The 23,001-nt window shown below is 50.7% G+C and overlaps 3 protein-coding genes and 2 non-coding genes across 5 annotated transcripts; 1 reads left to right on the top strand and 4 right to left on the bottom strand.

Annotated features, from left to right (window-relative positions):
• Positions 1–438: 438 nt before the first annotated feature.
• On the top strand, positions 439–7,875 carry PHKG1 (phosphorylase kinase catalytic subunit gamma 1). Its single transcript, XM_059829324.1, has 10 exons — positions 439–462; positions 2,855–2,988; positions 3,281–3,456; positions 3,787–3,841; positions 4,470–4,535; positions 4,758–4,921; positions 5,515–5,605; positions 6,555–6,708; positions 6,791–6,916; positions 7,567–7,875. The coding sequence occupies exons 2-10, from the start codon at positions 2,906–2,908 to the stop codon at positions 7,816–7,818; spliced, it is 1,167 nt and encodes a 388-aa protein (XP_059685307.1). The 5' UTR covers positions 439–462; positions 2,855–2,905; the 3' UTR covers positions 7,819–7,875.
• Positions 7,876–8,743: 868 nt separating this feature from the next.
• On the bottom strand, positions 8,744–13,926 carry SUMF2 (sulfatase modifying factor 2). Its single transcript, XM_009808899.2, has 9 exons — positions 13,869–13,926; positions 13,330–13,486; positions 11,898–12,012; positions 11,315–11,359; positions 10,952–11,102; positions 10,417–10,472; positions 9,880–9,964; positions 9,269–9,434; positions 8,744–8,920 (listed from the first exon to the last, which is right to left on the bottom strand). The coding sequence occupies exons 1-9, from the start codon at positions 13,924–13,926 to the stop codon at positions 8,815–8,817; spliced, it is 939 nt and encodes a 312-aa protein (XP_009807201.2). The 3' UTR covers positions 8,744–8,814.
• A 956-nt stretch (positions 13,927–14,882) lies between these two features.
• On the bottom strand, positions 14,883–22,504 carry CCT6A (chaperonin containing TCP1 subunit 6A). The gene is made up of 14 exons (XM_059829247.1): positions 22,371–22,504; positions 22,024–22,087; positions 20,403–20,537; positions 19,596–19,769; positions 19,339–19,442; positions 18,575–18,685; positions 17,870–18,029; positions 17,529–17,611; positions 17,021–17,117; positions 16,472–16,619; positions 16,022–16,155; positions 15,806–15,908; positions 15,420–15,492; positions 14,883–15,240 (listed from the first exon to the last, which is right to left on the bottom strand). Exons 1-14 carry the CDS (start codon positions 22,502–22,504, stop codon positions 15,168–15,170), a joined length of 1,593 nt encoding a protein of 530 aa, XP_059685230.1. The 3' UTR covers positions 14,883–15,167.
• On the bottom strand, positions 18,774–18,909 carry LOC132319227 (small nucleolar RNA SNORA15). Its single transcript, XR_009484477.1, has one exon. It is a non-coding gene; the product is annotated as a small nucleolar RNA SNORA15 (small nucleolar RNA).
• On the bottom strand, positions 19,902–20,033 carry LOC132319228 (small nucleolar RNA SNORA22). The gene has a single exon (XR_009484478.1). It is a non-coding gene; the product is annotated as a small nucleolar RNA SNORA22 (small nucleolar RNA).
• Positions 22,505–23,001: the final 497 nt, after the last annotated feature.

Below are 23,001 nucleotides of genomic sequence, written 5' to 3'. Positions count from 1 at the left end.
AGCACCGCCGCTTGGCCACGAAGCGAAGCGGCGGTTCGGCTGCGGGGCTGAGCCCGGCGCAGGGAAGGGTTAAGGCTGGCGGTGCGGCGGAGGAAGTCCCCGAGCTCCGCGCTCCTGCGCGGCTCTTCCGCTCCGCGCCGCGGCCGCTCCTCTCCCCCGGCTCCCCGCCGCCTTCCCCGGGGCGCGGCTACGGGCTCCCCCCCCCCCCCCCCCCGCAGCGGGGCGAACCCCACCTCAGGCCGGTGCCCGGCATGCCCGCCCGCCGGCCGCGGCTGCCAAGTGGCGTTGCGCTTTATTTTTGGCTCGGCGGCAGCGGCGGGCGGCCCTGAGCGAGCGGCCGGCGGCGGGCGGCAGCTCCCCGGCCCGAGGCCCACCCCGGCCTCTGCCCTTCGCCCGCCATCGCCCGCCCGAGGCCCGGGGACGAGGCGGGGGCGCGGGCGGACCCCCGCTGCCCGCAGCGAGGTGAGGCCGGCGGCCGAGCCGCTCTCCCGTCTTCGGGAGATAACCGGCTGCGGGAGACGGTGCTTTAGGGGCGGGGGGGGGGGGGGGGGGTGTAGGTTGCTTTCCCGAGTATTTCAAGCGTTCCTTCCTCGCCGAGCCCCCCGGGGGCTGCGGTGGCTCCTCGCTGTCGTGCCCCCGCCGAAGCGGGAGGGTTGGGGGCAGAACCCCCTCCCCGGGGCGGGGGGGCTTTGCCGGGGGTGCTGCGGGGGGCGGGGGGGGGTTGGGGAGGGAGGGGGGGGCACTCCCGTGCTGGTCTAAAAGCTGACTTTATCGAGATAAACCTGGAGAGCCCACGCTAAATATTGGCATGTTAGTGCAAGACGAACCTTTCAACCCCCGTGTCACAGCAGCGGGCCGGGCACACGCCGGGTGGCAATGCCCAGCGCCGGCCCCGTTGGCATTCCTCCCTCTCTGCCTCAAGGCAGAAGCCTCACCCCCCTCCCCGACCCCCTTTTTTCCCCCCTTGAACTCCCATGGAGCTCATACAGCTCCAATAATAACACCGGCTTATCCTGTTAGTGCTCTGTACCAGCTGCTTATATAACGCCGGGATGTTTTAAACAAACTCCCGGGCTCTCCCCTCCCAGAAGAAGGCACCGCAGACCCCAGGCTTCCCCTGGCAGCGCTCCGCAGATGCTCCCCACCCTCCAGCCCTTCAACACCACCAACCACCCGCACTTTGATTTTCCGCTTCAAAGAAAATCAAAGTTGTTGGTTCTCCCCCACCTCAGAGAGACTTTCTTTTCCCTACTCCCCAGTCCTGCCTCTCATTTATCATTTCAGCCCCGATTTGGTTCAGCATTGCTCACAATATTTCCAACAGCTAAAATTTTATAAATTAACAAACTCATGGCTGTTTAGAAATGCTCCAGCCCTTGTTAGACATCCTGCCCAGCAGCGGACAGACACCTAAATCACAGCAACAGTCCTTATAACCAGGTCAGGATGGATACGCTTTGATAATAAGATTTAAATGCACTTGGAGATGCAAACCTGCCTGGGAGCATCCTGGCAGAATTATTGCCACCTCGGAGAAAAGGGCAAAGGAAAACCCGCAGTTCCGGGGCTCTCCTGCCCACCTACTCTCTCTCTCCCCCAGCAGCAAGCTGTCACCCCAAAGTGACACCTCGGCTGTCCGAGCTTGTAAGAGCTGCTTTCCACACTAGCTGCTTGGTCTCTGTGTCTGTTTGTGGAGCAGCTGGACCCAGACAATCGGGATTTCAGCAATGCCGGGCACAGGAACAAGCTGAGGACGTCCAGTTCCCAGGGCTTAAAGGGAAACGCCGGTGAAAATTAGGGATCAGGACTACTGCTTATTTTTCCCCCCCTCTATCAAAATACTGTCATACCGCTCCTCCTCCAGCAATGGCAGCACACATCAAAAAAAAAAAAAAAGCCAAAAAAGGAAAAAAGAAATGGGACAAAAGCCTTTCAGGAGTTTTGGAGGCTGCTGGCAGCTGTACGTGTGTGGCCGAGGAAGCTCGCTCAGCTGCTGTCCTCAGGCTGGCTCAGCCCCGGCTGACCCCGCAGCGCTGGCTGTCCCCAGGCACCCGGTCCCCTGCCTGCACCCTGACCCGCTGAGCCCCCCACGCTGCTTCGCCAACCCTTGCCACCTATTTTCCCTCCTTAGTCCCTTTTCCCTTCACTTTACACACTATTTTTTCCTCCTTGTTCTCAGCCAAACCATTCCGGACAACTTTGTCATCTTAAAAATAATCGGGGAGGGAAAAAAAAGGAGGAAAAGAAAAGGCAAGGCAGATTTCAGCACTTCGCAGGGGTCTTTGGGTGGTGTTGTCGTGGGGTGACGTTTCTGGGGGCTGCTGCTGCTGCTGCTGGGGACCTTTGGACCTGCTGTGCCAGCATCGCCTTGCTGTTGTGCACCTTTGCGAGCTTGAGGTGCAGCTCAGCCAGCGCTTTCCCCATGGGAGTCTCAGAAAATTAATTAAATCGCTTTCCCAGGTGGGAGGAACCAGGAGAAGTGTGGCATAGCCCTTGGCACATGGCAGGAGCTGGAGGACAATGCCCTGTGAGCTGGGTGCGGGTGCTCTGCAGGAAGGGATGAGGTGTTGAGGTGCTGCAGCACTTCCCAAAGCCTTGGCCCCAGCCAGGCTGTTTCTGCCCCCGGGGACAGCCAGGCTACGGGGGATCCGGTCGGATTTCTCCTGTTCTCAATGGGATCTCCACGGAGTCCCAAGGGCAAAGCTTTGCTTTTCCGACGCGCGAAAGATCCCCTTTGGTCTGTCGTCCAGGATCATCCTCCTCCTCCCTCCTCCAAGTTTTCTCCTCTGGAAGGGATGGAGGGTCCCTGCCCCAGGTGCAGCAAGCACCCATCCTTGCTCTTTTCTCCTTGCAGCCCCTTTCTGCCAGCAGACGAGCCCAGAGTGCCACCAGACAGGAGCCAGAGATGACCAAGGAAGAAGACTTACCGGACTGGAACTCATCCAAGGAGTTTTATGAAAAATATGAGCCGAAGGAGGTTTTGGGCAGGTAAAGCTTGTTTTTGGCAAACCGTGGTTTCACGTACGCCAGTACCCGATAGGAACAGCATCTCCTGGGAATCTGATACAAACAGGGCCCATAGCAGCATGGGGTTGAAAATAGCACGGAGCAGCACTTTCCATCAGCTCAAAATCTCCTGTCCCAGCAAGACAGGGTAACAGAGCGAGACCCACTCGTGCACGAGAATACCAGCTAGCCCAGGTGCCAATGGCACGGCCGCAAAGTTGGGCTGGACGGGGAGGAATGGAAGCCCCAATCTTGTCTGTGTTATCCCTGGCAGGGGGGTGAGCAGCGTTGTCCGTCGGTGCATTCACAAAACCACCCGGCAGGAGTATGCCGTGAAGATTATTGACATCACGGCAGGTAACATATCCCCCAAGGAGGTGCAGGAACTGCGAGAAGCCACCGCTAAAGAGATCGACATTCTCCGGAAAGTCTCGGGCCACCCCAACGTCAGTAAGTCAGGCTCTGAGCATTAAGGCAAAGGGGTTTTCTGCCCCATTTATTCTTCGGGGTGTCCCCAGGAAGGGTTTTTGGGGTGAAATCCCTGGAGGGTCAGACCTTCGATGGTCCTAATGCAACACAGGGCACCCGCTTAGAGCATCATTTGCTCTACCGCCACGCGCACACCAGCAGTGCCCAGGCTATCCTCCTCCTGATCTCCCAAGCAAAACACTAATGAAGATCAACTCCTCATTAATTCCATTAGCAATCAGGAATTTTTAGTCCGTTAATGGACAGGAACATGCTGTACACTGTGCTCACAGCCCCCATGTTTTATTGCAGTCCAGCTAAAGGACAGCTATGAATCCAGCACTTTCTTCTTCTTGGTGTTTGACCTGTAAGTACCACCTTGCCCGTCACCCCAGCACCATCTCCCCAAGCCCACTCCGGCTCTACAGACAGCCACCAGCCAACACTCGCCCCAGCTTTTTATGGCCCAAACAGGGCAAAGCAGGGGGACAACCAGCTCTTGCTTAAGGTAGAAATGAGCCTTGATAGTTGCGAGCCAGCTCACTGCAGCCTTGCCGCCGGCAGTGTTTCTCCTCCGTCAGCAGCTCAGCGCTGCTCAGGTTTCCCCGTAACCTTTGGTGGGAGCCATCATGTGTCCCCACAGGTTATTTATATGTGCAGCGGGACCAGGGCGCATGTGACGCTGCGACTCCTGATGCTGGGGCAGCGCAACGGACATCAGCGGAGGGGGATGGCACCGGGAGGGCCCCATGCATATCCCAGCTGAAACATGCCTTCTCTGGGGATAGCCTTTCCTCCTTTTGCCTGATGTTTTCGGCAATACAGAAGCATTTTTACCCCCTTTTTATTAACAAATCAGCTTGTTATTTTGTGCAATGGGTGCTCTGGGACTGTTACCGGGCAGCGACCCCCAGGCGATCCTCCTCAAGGGCTCGGGGCCAGTTTGCTGTTGCAGCACAGCCGCTGCCTGCCTCCCTTTTCCCTCCCACATACAGGATGAAAAGAGGAGAGCTCTTCGACTACCTCACTGAGAAAGTCACCTTGAGTGAGAAGGAAACCAGGTAAGGCCAGATGCAGATGGCTGAAAATCACGTTGCAAAAGCAGAGCGCGGGTTCAAAGGATGACGGTGCAGCTGGCATGGCACCCACAGGCAAAACAGCACCCTGGGCTGTGCCCCTGCACTCAGACATAGGGGCTGAGTTGTGTGGTCCCTGTCCCCGTCCCCGGGAGCACGGTGCCTGTGGGTGTTGCTGCTAGGAGAGGTGCTGTCACCCATCCCCAGGAAGATCATGCGTGCGCTGCTGGAAGTGATCCAGTACCTCCACTCCATCAACATCGTCCACCGGGACCTGAAGCCAGAGAACATCCTCCTGGATGACAACATGAACATTAAGCTGACGGACTTTGGCTTCTCCTGCCAGCTGCGAGAGAACGAGAAGCTCAAAGGTAGGAGGACAGCAAGGCGGGGGTGATGCCAGGCTGGCCCGTGGCCACCCCGTTGCTTCAGTGCCCGTGGCGAGTCGGTGGAGTCTGTCCATCCCCACTGTCACCTTGGGGCCGGTCTCGCTGCTGCGGGTGCACATTGGTGCCTGTCGGCTTGCGGTGCCCTCCTGCTCGCGCACGAGCCCGGCTCTGCCTGCAGCACAGCCTCCACACCTCACTCCTCGCCATGAAGAAGTTGCTGCCCACAAGGAAAAACATCCTATTCTTTCCGCTTTTTCCCCCCTCCAGTTGACCCCCCTCACCCCATCCATTTACTGCCCAACATTAAGGTTTTTTCCCACTCCTACCCTGTGAAGAGCCACATAACCAACAATGGGCATCCGCCCCATCGCTCTCTTCACTCCCGTTTTAGCCACTGTAATCCACCAAAGAAAGTCACCAGCGAGATGCACACAAGTGGCAGTTACTCCCTGGGAGCACCATCACTGCAAAGATCCCACCAGGGATCCAGACCCCCTCATCGACTGCAGGGGTGGGTGGGGATGGCACAAACCCGCCTGGGTGGCTCAGGGGGATGCTCTACCCCGTCTTTGCAGAGATCTGCGGCACGCCTGGCTACCTGGCCCCCGAGATCCTGCAGTGTTCCATGGACGACGAGCACCAAGGCTACGGGAAGGAGGTCGATATGTGAGTGAGACACCCGCCTTCCTGCCGCACCCCTCAGGCTGTTCCCAAAACATGCGTGGTTCGAGGCACAGCAAGAGTTGTGCAGATGGGGACCCGTTTGAGTGTTTGGAAGGAATTAAACGATGCACCAAAAAAAGCCCTCGAGGGCCATGAGGGGCTGTCCTGGTGACCAGGGGGCTCTGGCACAGAGCTGGGGGAGAAGCAGCCTGGGGAGGAGCCTGTCTCCCCACTTTGCTCCATCAGGGAAGGGGGAAAGCAACAGGTTCTGCTCAAAAATCAACTCAGTGGCTGGAATCCAAGACACAGGGCTTTTCAAACACACCCCATAGTGAGACACAAACCTGAGGCAGCCCCCAAACGAGCAGCCAGCTCGGGAAAGCCCATCAGAACCCAGTCTGAGCCCTGCTGGGACTTTGCCACCATTCCTGGTGGCTTTGGGCTCAGGTCTGCAGCGGTCAGAGCCATAACCAGCCACTTGAGATGCACCAGGGCACTTCAGCCCCTTTTCAGTTTAAATACCTCCACGAAGCCCCGTGCCAGGACACTTTGCACACCACAGCCTGAGCTGAGACAGCCCCAGAGCATCCAGCCTTGCTGGCACTGCCGTGTCCCACCCTCCCACATCCTCTCCCTCCCCTAAAAAACCCAAGAAAGGCAAACGCCTCCAACTCACAACATCCTCCTGCAGCATCCAAGAGAGCAGCTCCACATCAGCTCAACTCAAAAACCCCAAACCCCTCTCCAGCAGCAGGGCACCCCTGCTCCTTATCACCCATCAGGGCTAACGAGCCTCAGCAGTGAGCTCAGCCTCCCTCATCAGACACCACACAGGGCAGCATCCTCCTGGTTTTCCAGGGTGGCAAAGCACAGCATGCCCTGGTTGAGGAAGGCACCGAGCCACCCTTGGGGTGCTGCCCGGGGCTGGAGGGTCCGTCTGGGCTGTCCGCAGGTGGAGCACGGGGGTGATCATGTACACCTTGCTGGCCGGCTCGCCTCCCTTCTGGCACCGCAAGCAGATGCTGATGCTGCGGATGATCATGAATGGAGACTACCAGTTTGGCTCCCCAGAGTGGGACGATCGCTCGGACACCGTCAAGGACCTGGTAGGTGCTCGGGGATGGGAAAACCTGGGGAGGGGGTGCAGACACCTGGGATACCTCAGCTCAACCCAGTGCCCTCTTGCAGATCTCCCGGTTCCTGGTGGTGGACCCACGGAAGCGATACACGGCTGGTGAGGCGCTGGCCCACCCCTTCTTCCAGCAGTACGACGTGGAGGAGGTCCGGCACTTCAGCCCCTTCCGGAAATTTAAGGTGAGGTTGGGTATGGGGGTGTCTCAGCACCTGACCCTGAGCCTGGGAGCTGCAGGAGCCGAGTGGTGGGACAGGTTTCTCAGCTGAGCTGGGAGAAACTGGGAGTTCAAGAAGGCTGATGGACCCAGGCTTTGGCAGGATGTGGCAGCCTGGGTGGAGACCCTTCTCCGAGCACTATTTCGCTTACTTTCTAGTACCTCCAAAGGGCTTTTTCACAGAAGAGGATTAAATAAGAAAAGGGAAAAGCCTGCTTCCTTCTCAGAAAAAAACCCCAAACCATTCAAAAAGAAAAAGATCACTTTTAAGGGGAAATCAGTGAGCCTGACTTCACACGGGTGTATCAAATGATGCAGAAGTTGATAAAACAGAGGAATCCTATCTCTTCCCTATAGCCAGCCATTGGGGCAGCTCAAAGGTACCCAAAGTGGCTTTAGGTGACACATTTAGGACTGACCTGCGGTTTTGATGTTAAGGGCACACCTGGAAAAAGCCCGTACCGCTCACATGGGACTAAATTCCTGTGCCAGGAGCTGGGCTCCCTCCTGACTCCTCCACATGGATAGCAGCCATGTGGGAGGCGTTGGGGCTGATCTGGTCCCGTTGTAGGACTGGCCACGAATTCCAGCCTGTTCCCCCTGCTCCTGCTGCAGGTGATCTGCCTGACCGTCCTGGCATCGGTCCGTATTTACTACCAGTACCGGCTGGTCAAGTCGGTCACCAGGGAGCTGGTGGTGCGGGACCCATACGCCCTGAAGCCCGTCCGCAAGCTGATCGATGCCTGTGCCTTCAGGACCTACCGGCACTGGGTGAAGAAGGGGGAGGCGCAGAACAGAGCCGCCCTCTTCGAGAACACCTGCAAGGCCATTTTGCTGACCCTGGCAGCCGAGGAAGGGCTGTTTTGATTGCTGCTGCGTAAGCTGATGAGTTTGCTCAGAGTTAAGGCGAGTAAAATCTTTGAAAACCAAGCGGTGATTTGTGTTTTCTTAAGAGATACGGCTGGCATCGGGTCAGGTGCAAATGCAAACACAGCAGACAGCTGTGATTTGCCCCGGGGTATGTCCTGGTGCAAGGGATGGGTTTGGAGAAGCTGCCTCTAATAGAGCCGTAACCAGCTGCAGCTCCCGCTGCGCTCGGAGCGGCAGAGCTGCCTAGGGAAGGCTCAGCTCAGCCCTAGAGCGAGAGCCTTTTGGGGCAGTCACAGGTGGAGGAGGGATAAGCAGCACCTGACGCGGTGTCCTCGCCCTCTCACATGCTCGGGGGTCCTGGTCCTGTCAGATTTGGCAGCAGAGCTTGTGCACTGCTGTTTTGTAGCCCTTATGCTGGTTATAACACCTGGGAAAGGCGGGTCACTAGTTTGTGTCATCTATGCACTGAGAAATGAGCGCAGACATCATTTTGTCACTGTTAAAGGGTCAATAAAGGTGCCTTGGTTCACTTCTGGGAAAGCTCAACAGATGCTACGAAGTTGGGATTTCCCAAGGAGATGGGGACCGATGCATGAGTCTCCCTTCCAGGGACATGTCCCCATCGCTCCCCTCCTGCAGCTGCCCCATGCCAGTGGTCACGGGGGGGGCTGCGGGTGTTCGTTCACTCCAGCTGGGGCAGGAGCTGGAGCAGCTCTGGCCCAGTCCCACACACATGTACCCCTCTGCTTATTTAAAACAGCACCAACAGAAGAGCTGTAGTTTCTACTACCCCAAGAAGACATTAAAGACAATCCACCCTGCCTGCCATTCCCCATCACTGCTCCTGCCCAGATGTCCCAGTGCAGACAGGAGTTTTAGTTGAAATTATTTATTTTTAATTTTTAAAACTGTCTGGGTTTAATGAAAGTGACTGCTGGGGGTTATTGTTCGTCTCCACAGGAGAAAGTGCCTTCAGGTCTCCCCAAGTGACCTTCAGAGCTCGGGTTTGGTCCGGCTTTTCTCGGCCATGACGGGCGGGATGTCGGCAGCACAGCGGAAGCTGAGGTTGTCAGAGGCTGAGTCTGGTGTGTTCCCCATTCTCATGGGAAAAAGGAGACCCAAAGTTAGGGATCCTTCCTAGTTAACGCTTACATCCTTTAAGGTGACTCTCTATAACAGACTAGAAATGTCTTCCACTTGTCTTGAATAACTTCAAGAAAAGCATTTAATTCTAAATACTTGATGGAATAGACGTGATTTGAGAAGCAGTAAGGAACGTATTTATAGCAGGAAAATTTTTAGCAGTATTTGAAGTATGTTTTCCTAATTGCTCAGAAAAACTGAGTAGGAAACAAACAAATGTCTTTTAAAATAAAACCCCCTTCCAACTAAAACCAAGCCAGAAGAAATCACTGCGAGACAGTGCCTGGGCACTGCACAGACCTACCTGGTAGTAACACGAGCTTTATGATTTGCGGACCCATCTGCAGTGTCAATCCACGAGGCACCTCTCAGGACCTGCATGTTCTGAGCACGCTGCCTCGATGAGAGCCCTGGGGTCAGGTACTCCGACGCTGTCCACTCCCAGGTGTTTCCCAGCAGGTCGTAGAGCCCTGAGACACGGATGGTTTTGCATCAGGATTATGAAGGCGCATTTGCAAGGGCTGCAAAAGCACTTTGGCATATGGGAGGGGGGCCGCAACATTCAAAGCATCACTGGAAGAGCACGGTTTAATGGGGAGACTGGGAACCAGAAGCTCTTTACTGTATTGCAAACTGGCCCCAGTTTACAACTGGACCTTTAATGGTTCTCATCATTTCCCATGACATGGGATGACATGGGATCATGTCAGCATCTTGATAGACTAACCAAGCCCAGCAAAAGCAGCCAACTTCAGTAACAACCATCAGTGCTTTTGCTGGGCTTGGTTAGTCTATCAAGATGCTGACGTGATCCTATGTCATATCTGAAACCTTGCGACAATTAAGGGATTTTATAATGGATATTAGGAAGCAGATGCCATTCCCGACACCAGGGCGGGGATGCCTGCTCCGTACCATAGTTGTTCTGAGGAGGGAATGCTGCCACCGGTGAGACGCCGTGATAACCGTCTTCAGCTGTGTCGACCCTTGGGAACTCACCCTGCGGGAAGAAAGATCACTCCAAGCAAAGACGCACCATGGAGACTCCATGAGACCCTGCTCTTCACAGGACCGTGTTACACTTAAATAATGACAATACCTCTCCATTGCAAATTAACACTACGCACCATCTCTGGCCACAAGGGGAGATCAACCATCTAAAGTTCTCCCAAGACAACCCCCTTTTCAAACAAATTTATGTATGAATTTTTGGTTATGTATGAATTTTTGGAAGCACTGAAATCCTGGCTTCTCAGGGCAGCTGGGCTGAGTCTGCTCCCTCTAAGGGTATTTCGAATAACCCACCAGGAGCTGAATTTCGGTACCCTGCAGATAAGCCTGAATTGCTTCCCAGGACAACGCAGCCTGCTCAGGCAGCCACGCACACTCTGTGGTCGAGTTAAACACCCTCAGAAGAGCTCAGCATAGACAGGATGATTTTTAGGATCTTACCTGCCACAGATTTGTACGGTTCAGCTGAAACTTGTTTCCCCAGGGATACACCCTTTCTGCCAAAGAGGAAGAGAGACCCGTTAACCCTGCATCACTCCAGCCTCTGCATTTGCCTATTTTTAACCAGGGTTTTATGACCCTCCTTTTCTGCTCAGCTCAGGACACTGAGAGGGGTTATATGAACGGGGCTTGTTGGTCTAATCCCTACAGACACTGCCAAGGAGGTGAGGAGAGACGGGAATCAGCAACAGCTTCCCATTTACCAACCATCGCTCGTGCCAGGGAGTCCAGCAGCACCCCCACAATCTGGCAGAGCTGCTTCATTCGGGAAGATACATTAAGACCATAGATAAGCCACTTCTTCTTCCTATTATTATAGTATTAGTATGATTAATTTGACTCCCAGGCCAAAAGAGGTGGTTTAGCCCCCCCAGATTAACCTTTGAAAACATCCCTGGATGAAGGTTTGGATCTGCTAGAACTAACATTACTCGATGCCTTGGTTTGGAAAAAGGTCAGAGCTTGTGGTACGTACGCTCCAGTCCTCCCCTGGCAGCAAACTCCCACTCCTCCTCCGCCGGGAGCCTCTTCCCTTTCCAGGCGCAGAACGCACGTGCGTCGTTCCAGCTCACGTGCAGCACTGGGTAATCCAGCCTGTCCTTTATGCTGGAGCCAGGACCCGAGGGCTGGGAGGAATTGCGTCAAGCAGATTTTAATGGATGTTATAAGCTTTTCAATTAAAAAGGGAATAAAGGACAGAACAGGCCAAGGCGGGAAACATGCAGGAACCAGAAATGCTACTTTTTTTCCCTATTTTTCAGTTGATAAGGTTCAGCACACACTAACACACGCATGCTCCCAGCAACGAGAGGACTCAGTGCACCTGATTTTTACTCACCTGTCGCCAAAAAGCCTTCTCGATGGGCAGCCACCAAGGGGCAGACTGGGAAAAGAAACGACACCAGATTAAAGCTGAACTGGTGACATCCCCCCCCCATCCTACAGCAGCATGCATGAAAAAGAGCGCTTGTTAGTCTGGAAATGGTTAAATGCTGCAGTTTGAGCTGGGTTATCACAGACGTTTTGATAGTGCTTTCCAACGGAGTAGAGGCATTTGCTTTTAAAAGTGAAAATAGATGGAAGAAGCCCATGCGGTTTAGTTTTTCTATTTTAAGATTTAATAAAGTAGTTTGAAATGTGCTTTGCTCTCTCCCAGCTCACTGGAGCATCTCATGAGTCCAGTCTGACAGTGTTTGGAGAGGATGGAAACAGAGAAGGGCCATAAATAACCCAGGCTCAACCCTGCTGTTAGTTGCAAAAGCAAAACAACCCAAGACTAAACAAAAACCACTGAGAAGGACCAGGCTCTGCACTGAGAGGTAGCTGCTACTCAGCAGAAAAGCAATACCGACAGGGATGTGATCAGAAATACCATCTCCAACATCATCACTGAAACTCATCCCCATGGGGTTTAGATTTACCTCCAGTTTTTGCGTGACTTTTTTTTTCAGCTCTTCAGATACGAAATCCTCAAAGACAAAGCTCCAGCCAAATGCTTCTGCTTCTGTTTTGTATTTCTTTTCTCTAACAAACTCCCTGGCATAAATACAACATGCTCAGGCATCTGGGTAAGAGTTCGTCAAGAGTCACACCACCAAATACAGCGATCTGCACACGCAACAAGTTCAGAGCAAGGCAAAACGTACACGACATACAGGCACCCCCTCTGCGGAGAGTCCCGGCTCCTCCCCGGCAAAGCTCCAGTCGGTTTGATACAGATTTAACAGATAAAACAGTCCGATTTGCATCTGTTCACAGGTCTGACATTTTTTATGTCACCTGTGCAAGTAAACTCACCCTGCACTCTGGTCTTCCACAAAATGTAACAATTGCACAGATCAAAAATCCCTTAAAAGCCACTAAACCCTACAGCTGCTGTTAACTAAATGTCCCCAAAATGCAAAAAAAAGTCACATACTGCTGAATAACATCACCCTGCTTCTGTCCCATTCGTTTCCCCGTTGCCCAAGTTGCAGTAATTACCATTCCTGTGTGTTGCTGGGCAGTTACTGGTGCGTGGAAGTGTTGGCTCGTTGTCACTGCCATGGCAAATAAAGGCATTTCCCCCAGTACATTTATTAGGCTCTGTACTAGGGCTTCTATAAAATATGTATTTACAAATGGAATTGAACCCATAGGAACCTGAAATCTGAAACAGCGCAGCCCTATTAGTAAGAAAAAGACACACACAAAAAAAGCATGTTTGCAAGAAAGAAGGAGAAGGAGAAAGAAGGAGAAAGAAGGAGAAGGAGAAAGAAGGAGAAGGAGAAAGAAGGAGAAGGAGAAAGAAGGAGAAGGAGAAAGAAGGAGAAGGAGAAGGAGAAAGAAGGAGAAGGAGAAGGAGAAAGAAGGAGAAGGAGAAAGAAGGAGAAGGAGAAAGAAGGAGAAGGAGAAAGAAGGAGAAGGAGAAAGAAGGAGAAGGAGAAAGAAGGAGAAGGAGAAAGAGAAATAAGGAGAAGGAGAAAGAAGGAGAAGGAGAAAGAAGGAGAAGGAGAAGAAAGAAGGAGAAGGAGAAGAAAGAAGGAGAAGGAGAAGAAAGAAGGAGAAGGAGAAGAAGGAGAAGGAGAAGAAGAAGGAGAAGAAAGAAGGAGGAGAAAGAAGGAGGAAAAAAGTAAAAAGGAAAAAAAGGAAGCATGTTTGCAAGCTACACTGGTAAGATGCTTCAGCCCACACCCATAGAGGCGAGTTATTACTGACAAAGGCATTTTTTTGTTCCAATGAAAGTGCTGGAGCATCCAAGCGTTGGCTTTCAGACCCCGGGAACCGGCCCCAAAAGAGCCGGCACCAACACCCGCGCCCTGCCCGCGCCGCCCAGGCCCTGCGAGCCAGGCAGACCCGAACCTCCGCTCTTACCTGAAATCCCTGTTTGTGACGGGATATTTGTCGACAGCAAACGGCTTCACCGTCACCAACCTGACGGGTCCCTCTTCGTTCCTCTTCTCCAGGGAAGCGGATCCCATCTGAAACGTCCCCCCGGGCAGCTGCACCATGTTTTCATCCTGTCCAAATGCTGAAAGTGAAGAAATTCAGTATGAGAACTTGCATTTTTAAACATGACCGCACAGGACAGCGTGTGTTATTTGCCAAAAAGTCACTTTATGTACTGGACATACAGCGCAATATAGGAAGTGACTATGATTAGCGTTTGTATAGGTCTACTTTTTTTTTTATAAGCAGCTTGAAATACTTTAAAGTCACACTTTCAGCGTCTCTCCTGGGAAGGGAACGGGTGCACTCAGGTGTAATCAGCACGGCAGCTCCTTTAAATTAACGCTTTGCTGCAGTTAGAAGAAAAGGAACCCCCGCAGGGAGAAACGAAGCGCTTTTTACGTCCTCCCCGCACCAAGCCGAGGCAGAGGGAGCGGCAGAGGCAGGCCCAGCCACGCACTCACCCCGCAGGGCGCGGCCGCTGCCCAGCAGGCAGCAGCAGAGCAGGAGAGCGGGGCCCATGGCCCCGCCGCGGCCCGGGAGGAGGAGGAGGAGGAGGAGGAGGAGGGAGGCGGCGCGGCCCCGCAGGGCTGTGACCCAGAAGAGCTGCGGGCGGGGGGAAGTGGTTCCGGGCCCGCCTGCCCCACGCCGGGCACGCCTCCGCGCGGGGGGGCACGACGCGGGAGCACGCGTGGGGGTTTTCGGGGAACTGAGCAGACGGTTCGGGTTTTTAAGAAAAAGGGTACTTTCAGAGCATGGCAATTCCGTGTAAAGGCTGAAAAGCACTTCGCCTCTGCACATGAACAGCCTCCTGCTACAAATCCACCACCACCCTTGAGGCATTTAAGCGTTTCACATGCAAAAGGAACTTTTTTTGCTGTGTTGGTTTTTTTTTTTTTGAAGTTTGCTTTCATAGTCATTCAGGGCAGGAGACTCCTGTCTGTTAACATAACAGCACAGCTAGGATTAGAGAAAATCGTTTAAGAGGGCAGGAGCCTGTTGCCCTCCCATAAACCCGACCACCTCTTCCCGGTATGCTTGATCCAAAGATGCAGTTCTGCCTAGATCTGGTATATCCCTAGGTGTCCAGAAATACCTGAATGCAGCAGAAACAGCATTAAAAGTCTACTGCGTAATGATGACAACGTGCAACAGGTTTTCATCACACACTCCAAGCCATTCTGGAGTACGTTAACTCACTTCTATCTGCAAGTACAAAACTATGAAGCAATCGGCTTAATCCAGCTTTAGAGGGACTGAAAGCCCAGGTCTGAACCCACACCCCTGGGGAAGCAGAGCCTTGAGCAGTATTTTCACAACCCCAAGAGCAGGAATGCACTGCCATGGCAAGTATCGGACTCAATAACGAAGCCCAGCACGCAGAGCTGGGAGACAGAAACTCAAGGCCTGTAGCCCACCCCTGCACCAGAAGGCTGGCAGCAGGATGTTCAGGTGAAGTTTTAAATAACCGACACAGATAAAGCACAGAACAGTTTATTGGGTAAAAAGGAAAGCAACTTCAGTTGTACACTTCAGTGAAATTAAAAATAAATAACTGATTTTTAGAGCCAAATATTTGGATTGTTGCTAATATTTTGAGTGGCCACGTTTACTGAAGAGGGGCTGCTTGTTACAGCAGAGTAACTTCCGTTGCTGGGAAAATCCACCACGGCCAAGAAAAGAGTGCCTTTGGTGGATTTCTTAGACATTCCAGGGGAACTACAAGAGCGGAGCTGACCACCGTCGACAACAGCAGATCCAACTCAGCCTTTAAGGGAAGACATTCCAGCTCGCATAATTTCATCCACCAAGAGAATGTTGCTGGCGATCACCGTGCTAGAAATATGAAATAAATAGTTAGAATATCCATTCTGACATCATTCAAAGAAGACTCAGCTTAATTTCTGCCTTTCAAGACAGCTTCCTCTACGTGGGATCCGTTGATTCCGTACTACTCTATCAATGCGAACGATCAAACACCCATTGCTATTTAGAGGAAATACTGTAGTATTTACCATGAATGAAGCAGTTGCTTTTTGACATTATAATTATCCCAGATTCCAGCTGCTGCAGCTACCATTGGCTCACCTACAAAAGAAATAGAAGTCTTTATATCAGCAGTTCATGTAATTCAAAGACTTTCCGCTGTTACTTGCTACGTACAACAAAAAGTGTTTCTGTGTGCTGCATCTTCACAGAGAACTTCAATGGAACGCATTTAAGTATTACGGCATGCCAAGACCGACTGCAGCAGCAGCAGCACACCCGCCAAGGCATTCTGCACAGCTTTTCATGAAATGAGGTATAGCTTTCTGCCTTCAGAGCGATTTTATTCTTCACAGAGCTGAGCCATGACAGTTTCTTACTAGAGCATCATCCCATTATTTCATAAAGTTCCTACCAGTGTTCAGGTCGACTCCAGTGAGTTGCCCCGATTCTGCATGCTCTGTCTGCACCTTCACTAGTGTCTCCTGGGGATCGTAACCAGAGTTCTGAGCGAGAACCTTTGAGAGAATAGAGACATTATTTCATGTTGTTAATTTACCGAGACTTCCGGCAGAAAAAGCGATGGGTCTTAGCGTGCTTTAAAGCCACTTTATTCAGGAGTTTCTTGTACCTTTGGAATGATGAGCAGAGCATCAGCAAAAGCCTGAACTCCAAGCTGGGCTCTTCCTTTTACATTAGGTTTATGCTTAACAAGAGCATTAGCTACTGCCACTTCCAGTGCACCTGCTCCTGGAACCACACATCCTGCAAGGGAAAACTCGATGTTGAGACTTCACAATAAGCATCTATTCCAATTTAAACAGTTATTTTTTTAGTGTAGTTTGATCTCCTCCCTCATCCTTAAAAAGACAGCTTGTATCTGATTAGGTAAGTACTTACAGTTACCAACTACTTGCAAAATACGAGGTGTAAGAACAGTAGCTAAAAGCACTTCACACTGAAATACACTCAGCTCGGTGTCTGACTGCATCGGATACCAAGGAGGACAATATAAAATTCACTAATTTTGAGGTGAAATTCAACAGAAGATCCTTAATATCGCTACAGAGTGGAGACTTACCATCCTCAATAGCGTTTTTAACAGCACGCAGACCATCTCGTACTGCATCCTTGATTTGTGTGAGCGTATGCTTATTCGGTCCCCTGATCAACAAGGTAACAGAGCGGGGGTTGTCACATTTCTCAATAAAGGTGTATTTCTCTTCACCCTGTAAAACAGCGTTATGTATTCATGTCATACATTTGCTTAATCAACATATACACATAGTAAAAAAAAACCTGGACACTTTCAGATTCAGTTCTAAATGAACTGCACTTCAAGAAGTGATGAGAAGCAGCAGAACCTTATCTCCATTTTCTCAATTTTACAGATATTAAAAACATAACATGGAAACAGCAATAGGAAAATACACTGTAACAAGCAAATATCCAGGTAGGTGTTCACATACAAGTGAACACTGGGATTAAAAATGCCACCAGCCTTTATTCATGCTCCAGTATAGCTCTTAAAATACTTAAAAACACATCAAGACATAAGAAAAGCTGGCATCAAGCGAAATTAGTACAGGAATACTTAACCTGGCTTCAGCTGAAGCTTAGCTGTACTCACCAGTGTATACTCATAGACAAGCCCTGCGTGTCCCAGACAGTCAGGAGTGAGATCCTCCACAGAGTTCATGGCGGTACCACCACATGCAAGGGTCAGTCTGAGAAAGAACATGTACGCTCAGCACTTGCTTAACATTAAGTAAAATCTGAAGTCACTGACCTAACAATAGTATTTCAGCACACAGAACACCACACTTCTAGGCTTCGAACAGTTTGCTTCCGCTCATGGAAGAGCTCTTCACAAAAATAAGCTTGTAGAATTAAGTCTCCTCTGTAGGTGTCTACATGTGAAGCATACTGATAGCTCAAATTCCTGCGTTGCCCAGTGTGCTGAACTGACATTTCCATGGTTTGTACAAACTACCCTGAGTTACACCAGTTAAAAGCTGGACAGATTGAAGTGAACTTTTGTAGTGCAAGTCCTTGAAGGTGGATTCAAGCCAGACTTGATTCACTGTTCAAGTTTGGAAGAGCAAGTTATTTACTCCCTCCTCTCCCCAGGCACTGACCTTTCCATGTTCCTCCTTTTAGCTCTCCTCAAAGCAACTATTCCTTCTTTCGCAAGTGCATCCAAGGAAAATGGGTCAATTCCCTAGAAACAAAGTGACCATCAGGATAAAGAAAAAGCTGAAAAACCCTCTCTCAGTCTGACACTAATGAGTAAATTCTTCCTCAGGGCTCAAATAAAATCTCAAGTAGGAACCGTATGCATATATGCAAAAGTACATCAGCCTAAATTTAGCTATTTCTGTCTGAAGAACTGTACAAAAGAGTCAAACAACACACTGCTTGCCAAGAAAGCCAACACCTCAAGTTACATTTTTCCGTTTAGTTATACCCTTCATCTCACCTTCTGGTTGATCACAATAAATCCTTTATCTGAATCACCACAGACTCTTCTTTTCAAGTCTATAATTTTGTTCACTCTGTCTTCAATGAACTTTCTTTCTGCTTTCACTAGCTTCTCTCTCTCTTCTGCACTTTTATAGAAGAATCCAGAGCTCACCTCTCTGACGGTGGAAAAAAAGAAAACCAATGTGAAAAAGCAGTAAGACAACTATCCTCTGTGCTGCAGAAATAAACTTAAGCATAAGGTACCAATCCTTTCAGCTACATTCTAAAAAAGTAAAACAAAAAAATCAAAACAAACAAGACCACCCCCCCCAACCAGCATGCAAAATATAGCTGTTCCTGCCCTCTAGTTCAGAGCTTTTCCATTTGAAACTGGGCAAACTCTGAAGGCTATTTAGACGTTCGCTCTAGAATGTAAGATTATGCCCAAGAAAGGAAGGACTTCCAGCCTTTCTTCAATGAAACAACAAAATGAAAACCACTACAAAGCTCTGCCTCTTGATGACATTTTCTCAGCCAGCAGCTTCCCTTTTCCAAAAAAGGACTGCAGAAGGAGCATCACCTCTTCCGTTCCACCTTCTACACTACCTGCCTTGCTCTAGAAGACTATGCAGTCCTTTTGGTTCTTATTTAAGCACACCTTAAATAAAAGTCTTAAAGATAGGAGTATTTTCTGCTCCTCACCTTGTTGCTGCGTACTTACGTTTTCTCATATTCTAGAGATACATTGCAAGTAAGAACATAAGCATCTTCCACTCTTTTCTTCATGTCAGGATGCCGAGCACCATGATCCAAAACCAGCCCCCTAATCAGCCTGGAAGATTAAAAAGCATTCTTTGTGTCAACATACAGATGAGACGCACTTCACGAACTGCCTCTGCACTTGGGAGTAAACAACAATCATGTATCCCACTTCCAAGGGCATGCCCCTTCTCATATAAAAAGCATACCCATCAGAGCGTGAAAAAGGAATTTATTCTGGCATAGTGTCTGACTGCATTAGCTACTGAGGAAAGCTAGTGCAGAATTCGTCCATGCCACTGAGGTAAATATAAAGCCTATGGACTATCCAACTAGATGACTACAATCCAGTTTCCATTTATCGAATGCTATGTTGTACATGTAATGAACAGATACAAGCCTAAAGCATAATCAAGTCGCAGACAATATTACTAAGAAAAAAAGTATTTATTCAACATTGTTATGTAAAAACCTAAGCCAGTGTTACTCCTCGCTATTCAAAAATGTCTTGTCAGGGAATCAAGCTCAGTGACTGGGGAACTTCTGCTGTCTAGGTAATTTATAGCTGAAATCTGTATTTCTGTCTTTCTTTCACCCCCTCCCTAATAACTTTTCCAGTGGTAGCTTTAGGACACCCAAGTTCTCCTAAAAAGAAAACAAAACCCCACAGACTACTCAAATGTCAGGGCACCATTAAATTGGAGCTCGAGGATACTCATTACTTACGTTGTGTCAGTTTCTGACTTGTGCTTCATCTCCATAATCTCTACCATGTGGAGGTCAATAGGCTCATCTGGTTTTCTGACTGTCAAAACAGAATCTACTACAGCCTGGAATAGAAAGGAGCGGAAAAAAGCCCCAAAAGCACCATTAGTCTTCCAAAGTGCAAGTTCACATCCACCCTTCACTCAAGTAATAATCACAACACTTCAAAACCTGGACCTCTTCAGACAAAAAGAGGCGGAAGAGACATGTACACTTACCTCTGTCAGTATGTCAGCAAGCTCAGTGTGAACTTTAGTACGGAGGGATGTTCTGGCAACATCTATAAGGGTCTCCCTGTCCATTTCCTTGGTTACTTTGACCTGCTCCAAAACTTCAAGTGCTTTTTCCTTTGCAATCTCAAATCCTTCAGCTACTATCCTAGGGTGCAAACCCTAATGCAAGGAAAGAAGGGAAATCATTAGAAAATAGAGGACAAAACGGTACTTTTTCACAAATAGAACCTGTGGTTTCAACAGTCCGTGTAACATCAAAACATAGGGAATATGCATCCTACAAAGACAAGAAAATGTACTGTCCTTCTGAATACATATAAAAGGAATGCAAATCCTTCCAATGCAGAGGAAAAGTACAGATTATTCTAGCACAGAATTGAAACCAAGGGAACTACAGAGCACACTTGGGTGTTCACTGTGCAATATAAATGCCTATTCTGTAACTTATAATACCCAAAATACCTAATATCAAGGAAGATCTCCTTGTTAAGATAAAAGTAAAAAGTGATTTAACTCACACAAAACAGAAGTAACAGAAGGGATCAGACAAAACCTTATTAAAAGCTAGAGTATCCACAGTAAGCAGTTTTGATTTTGAACAAGACTTTAAGTCCTCCTCTCCAGCTTTTCCCCATTTTACACGTTCCGTGATGCACTCATTTTAAGCAGAAATATACATTAATTTTCATGTTTGACTTATGAATATTAAGCATTAAACACAAAACAACTTGAATGGTCTCAGATGAAGCTTTTAAACTTGTCCACTTACAAAAAAACATACTGCATACATACCTCAGAAATATACAGGTCTGCCTGCTTTAGGAGTTCTCCAATGATCAAGACATTTGAAGTGGTACCATCTCCAGTGATGTCATCTTGCGCTGTTGCTACTTTTGCTATCAAGGAGGCTGTGGGGTGTTGTATTTGCTAAACAAAAATAAGAAGCTGAGCAGTAAGGCTTACTGCACAGGTACAGGAAGCAAGCAATCTAAAATCAGCTGAACAAAGTATTTTAAGGACTAGTTGATGTTTTCATGATTCACGTCAATGTAGCAGGTTTCCACAAATAACACCAATTAACAGTATCAATCACTTTGACAATACGTTGATTGAATTAATCCACCTAACACCATTTCTCCCCTCAGATTATGCATCCACACACAAAAATGTTGAGTGCTAAGAGCCAAACTAGTCCTCAACTCATTATGAATTTGACAGAGCCCTTTTCCCCTTTAGGCAACAGGTGCACCATCACAACTAGACTGCTGCTGGCACTAAACCCAGCATGTTTAAGAGCTATTTTAGGAATGTCTGCGTGATCAGTGCTGTACATACCCTAACTGGTTTGTTGTTTCTTTGGCAGTTTTTACTTGCTCTTATGAAACTAAAGAACATTCAACTGGTTTGTTGCTTGTCAGTTCCTCTGTTAAGTAGTATATGTGGTGCTCCAGCTACAAACATCATTCCTGCCTGGCCAACTTCACAACCACCTCGCATGACCTTATGTTACTTAACACAAGTCAGTCTTTTAATTTAAGGAACGTGCACATTGCTTAGCATCTCCAGTGGCTGACTGAGTAATATTTTAACCTACGTTGAAGCGTATGAACCTACAGAACAGTATCCACATTTGAAGAGGTTGGTGCTTGGTAACTGCACCAGAGGGAGATAAAATCAAATGGGAACATTTATGCTGTCGTTTGGATTTTTACCATTATTTTTTTTAAAGCACCACCTTTAGTGTGAAAGAACCGATGTAATGACTTTATTAACTTCAATACTTTACGCTGAATTACAACAAACAGCTGGCAGAGTGAAATACTCCACACACACTCACACAGGCTGTGCCCAGCCGGGGGACGGGGGCACACTGCAACCCGACAGCCCCAGGGCCCACGGTGGGCCCGGCCACGCCGCGGGGCAACACCGCCCCTCGTGTAACCTTCCCCCGCACAGGGGGAACTGTGATACAACGCCGGACCCGACAGGAAAGCGGTATGAGCTGCATCCACCACCCAGATTTAAACGCTTTCCGAGCCCATGAAGAACTCTGCCGTCTTAGGCCTGCTCAAGTACAACAGAAGCATGCTTTCCGTAAACAAAACAGAAGGCGACAAAAATGCCAAGATAATTGTTTAAACCTTTTAAGTTTCCTTCTAAATTGCCAAATTAGCACACAAACTTTATTCAGCATCTACCAGGCTGCACTTATTTATCTTCCTCCCAAGGGACACTTTCCCCTCAGTGCCCAGGGCTAAATACCACAGAAACGCAGGCCGGGGGCAGCAGGGTACGCGGTCCCCCCCCCCCCCCCCCCAGGCACTCTAAGGGAATACGAGCAGGCTCCTGCCACCCTAAGTCCCCCCGCGGGTCCCCAAGGCTCCCACCCCGCCGCGGGCAAGAAGCGGCTCACCATTTCCTGCAGCAGCACGTTGCCATCTTTGGTCAGTTTGATGTCTCCAGCCCCCGACACCAGCCTGCGGGGACACAAGGCGGGTGAGCAGCCCCCCCCTGCCCCGCCACACGTGCCCGGCCGACGGCCCGCAGCGCTCCCTCTCCATTCATTCGGCCCCACCCGGCCGGCCTGCCTCCGCCTTTGTTCCCCGCCGCATGGAGACGGCGGGAACGACGTCCCGGCCTCCCCCCAGCCTCCCCCCGCCTCTCTCCTCACGCTTCCCCTCAGGCCGTAACGGCCGCCCGTGAGCTGAGGTACCCGCCTGCCCCCCCAACCCCGACGGGAGGTGCGGGGGGTTCCCTCACATCTTCATGGTGCCCTTGGGGCCCAGGTTGGTCCTCAGCACGTCCTGGAGCCCGCGGGCCGCGCTGATGTTCACCGCTAGCGCGGCCTGGGCGCGGGCCACCTCCGCCTTGGGGTTGAGGGCCTTCACCGCCATGGCCGCCGCTCCGCTCCGCGCTGGGCCAGGCCGGGCTGGGCGGGGCGGGGCGAGCGCCGCGGCGAGGGGCGGGGACGGAACAGGCCGCGCCTCTCCGCCCGCCCCTTCTAGAACACTCCGAGGCACACGCGCGCCCATTGGCCCGCAGGCGCGCCAGCAGCGTCTCCATTGGATGCGGCGCCTGTCGCTCCGCCGGCCCGCTCCCGTCGCGCCGCGGTCGGAAGGCGCTGGCGCGGGGGGAGGCGGGCGCGGTGCTTCACGGGGAGCGCGGCCCCGCAGCGGGAGCGGCCCATGGGGGCCGGCGGTGCGCGTGCGGAGGAGGCCTTCGAACGGGCAGGGTCGCTCGGTCATTAATCCCACCCACTCATGTGACAGACACCCCCGGCAGGTTCGCAGAACCGTGAGAGTAAATAATGAAACCCGGTGATTTAGCATTAGATCGACAGAATTAATCGTTAAGCGGACGGGATTAATAATCAAAATGGTTCTTGGTAAAA

This window comes from Gavia stellata, chromosome 25 (assembly GCF_030936135.1).
Source record: "Gavia stellata isolate bGavSte3 chromosome 25, bGavSte3.hap2, whole genome shotgun sequence".
NCBI classification, from domain to species: Eukaryota; Metazoa; Chordata; class Aves; order Gaviiformes; family Gaviidae; genus Gavia; species Gavia stellata.
Note: the sequence above shows the minus strand (reverse complement) of the source record. Positions and strands in the feature narration are given on the sequence as shown.

Bases quoted from the DNA above. Each gene is read 5' to 3' on its own strand.
- PHKG1 (XM_059829324.1), top strand. From the start codon at position 2,906: ATGACCAAGGAAGAAGACTTACCGGACTGGAACTCATCCAAGGAGTTT. The intron at 3,457-3,786 runs GTAAGTCAGGCT...GTTTTATTGCAG, and splicing joins CTCGGGCCACCCCAACGTCA to TCCAGCTAAAGGACAGCTAT. The intron at 6,917-7,566 runs GTGAGGTTGGGT...CTCCTGCTGCAG, and splicing joins GCCCCTTCCGGAAATTTAAG to GTGATCTGCCTGACCGTCCT.
- SUMF2 (XM_009808899.2), bottom strand. From the start codon at position 13,926: ATGGGCCCCGCTCTCCTGCTCTGCTGCTGCCTGCTGGGCAGCGGCCGC. The intron at 12,013-13,329 runs GTAAGAGCGGAG...TATTTATGCCAG, and splicing joins GTCACAAACAGGGATTTCAG to GGAGTTTGTTAGAGAAAAGA. The intron at 9,435-9,879 runs GTACGGAGCAGG...TCCGTGTCTCAG, and splicing joins CCCTCCTCAGAACAACTATG to GGCTCTACGACCTGCTGGGA.
- CCT6A (XM_059829247.1), bottom strand. From the start codon at position 22,504: ATGGCGGTGAAGGCCCTCAACCCCAAGGCGGAGGTGGCCCGCGCCCAG. The intron at 18,686-19,338 runs GTAAGTAATGAG...TTAATCTTCCAG, and splicing joins AAGTCAGAAACTGACACAAC to GCTGATTAGGGGGCTGGTTT. The intron at 16,620-17,020 runs GTGAGTACAGCT...GCTGTTTTACAG, and splicing joins TTGTCTATGAGTATACACTG to GGTGAAGAGAAATACACCTT.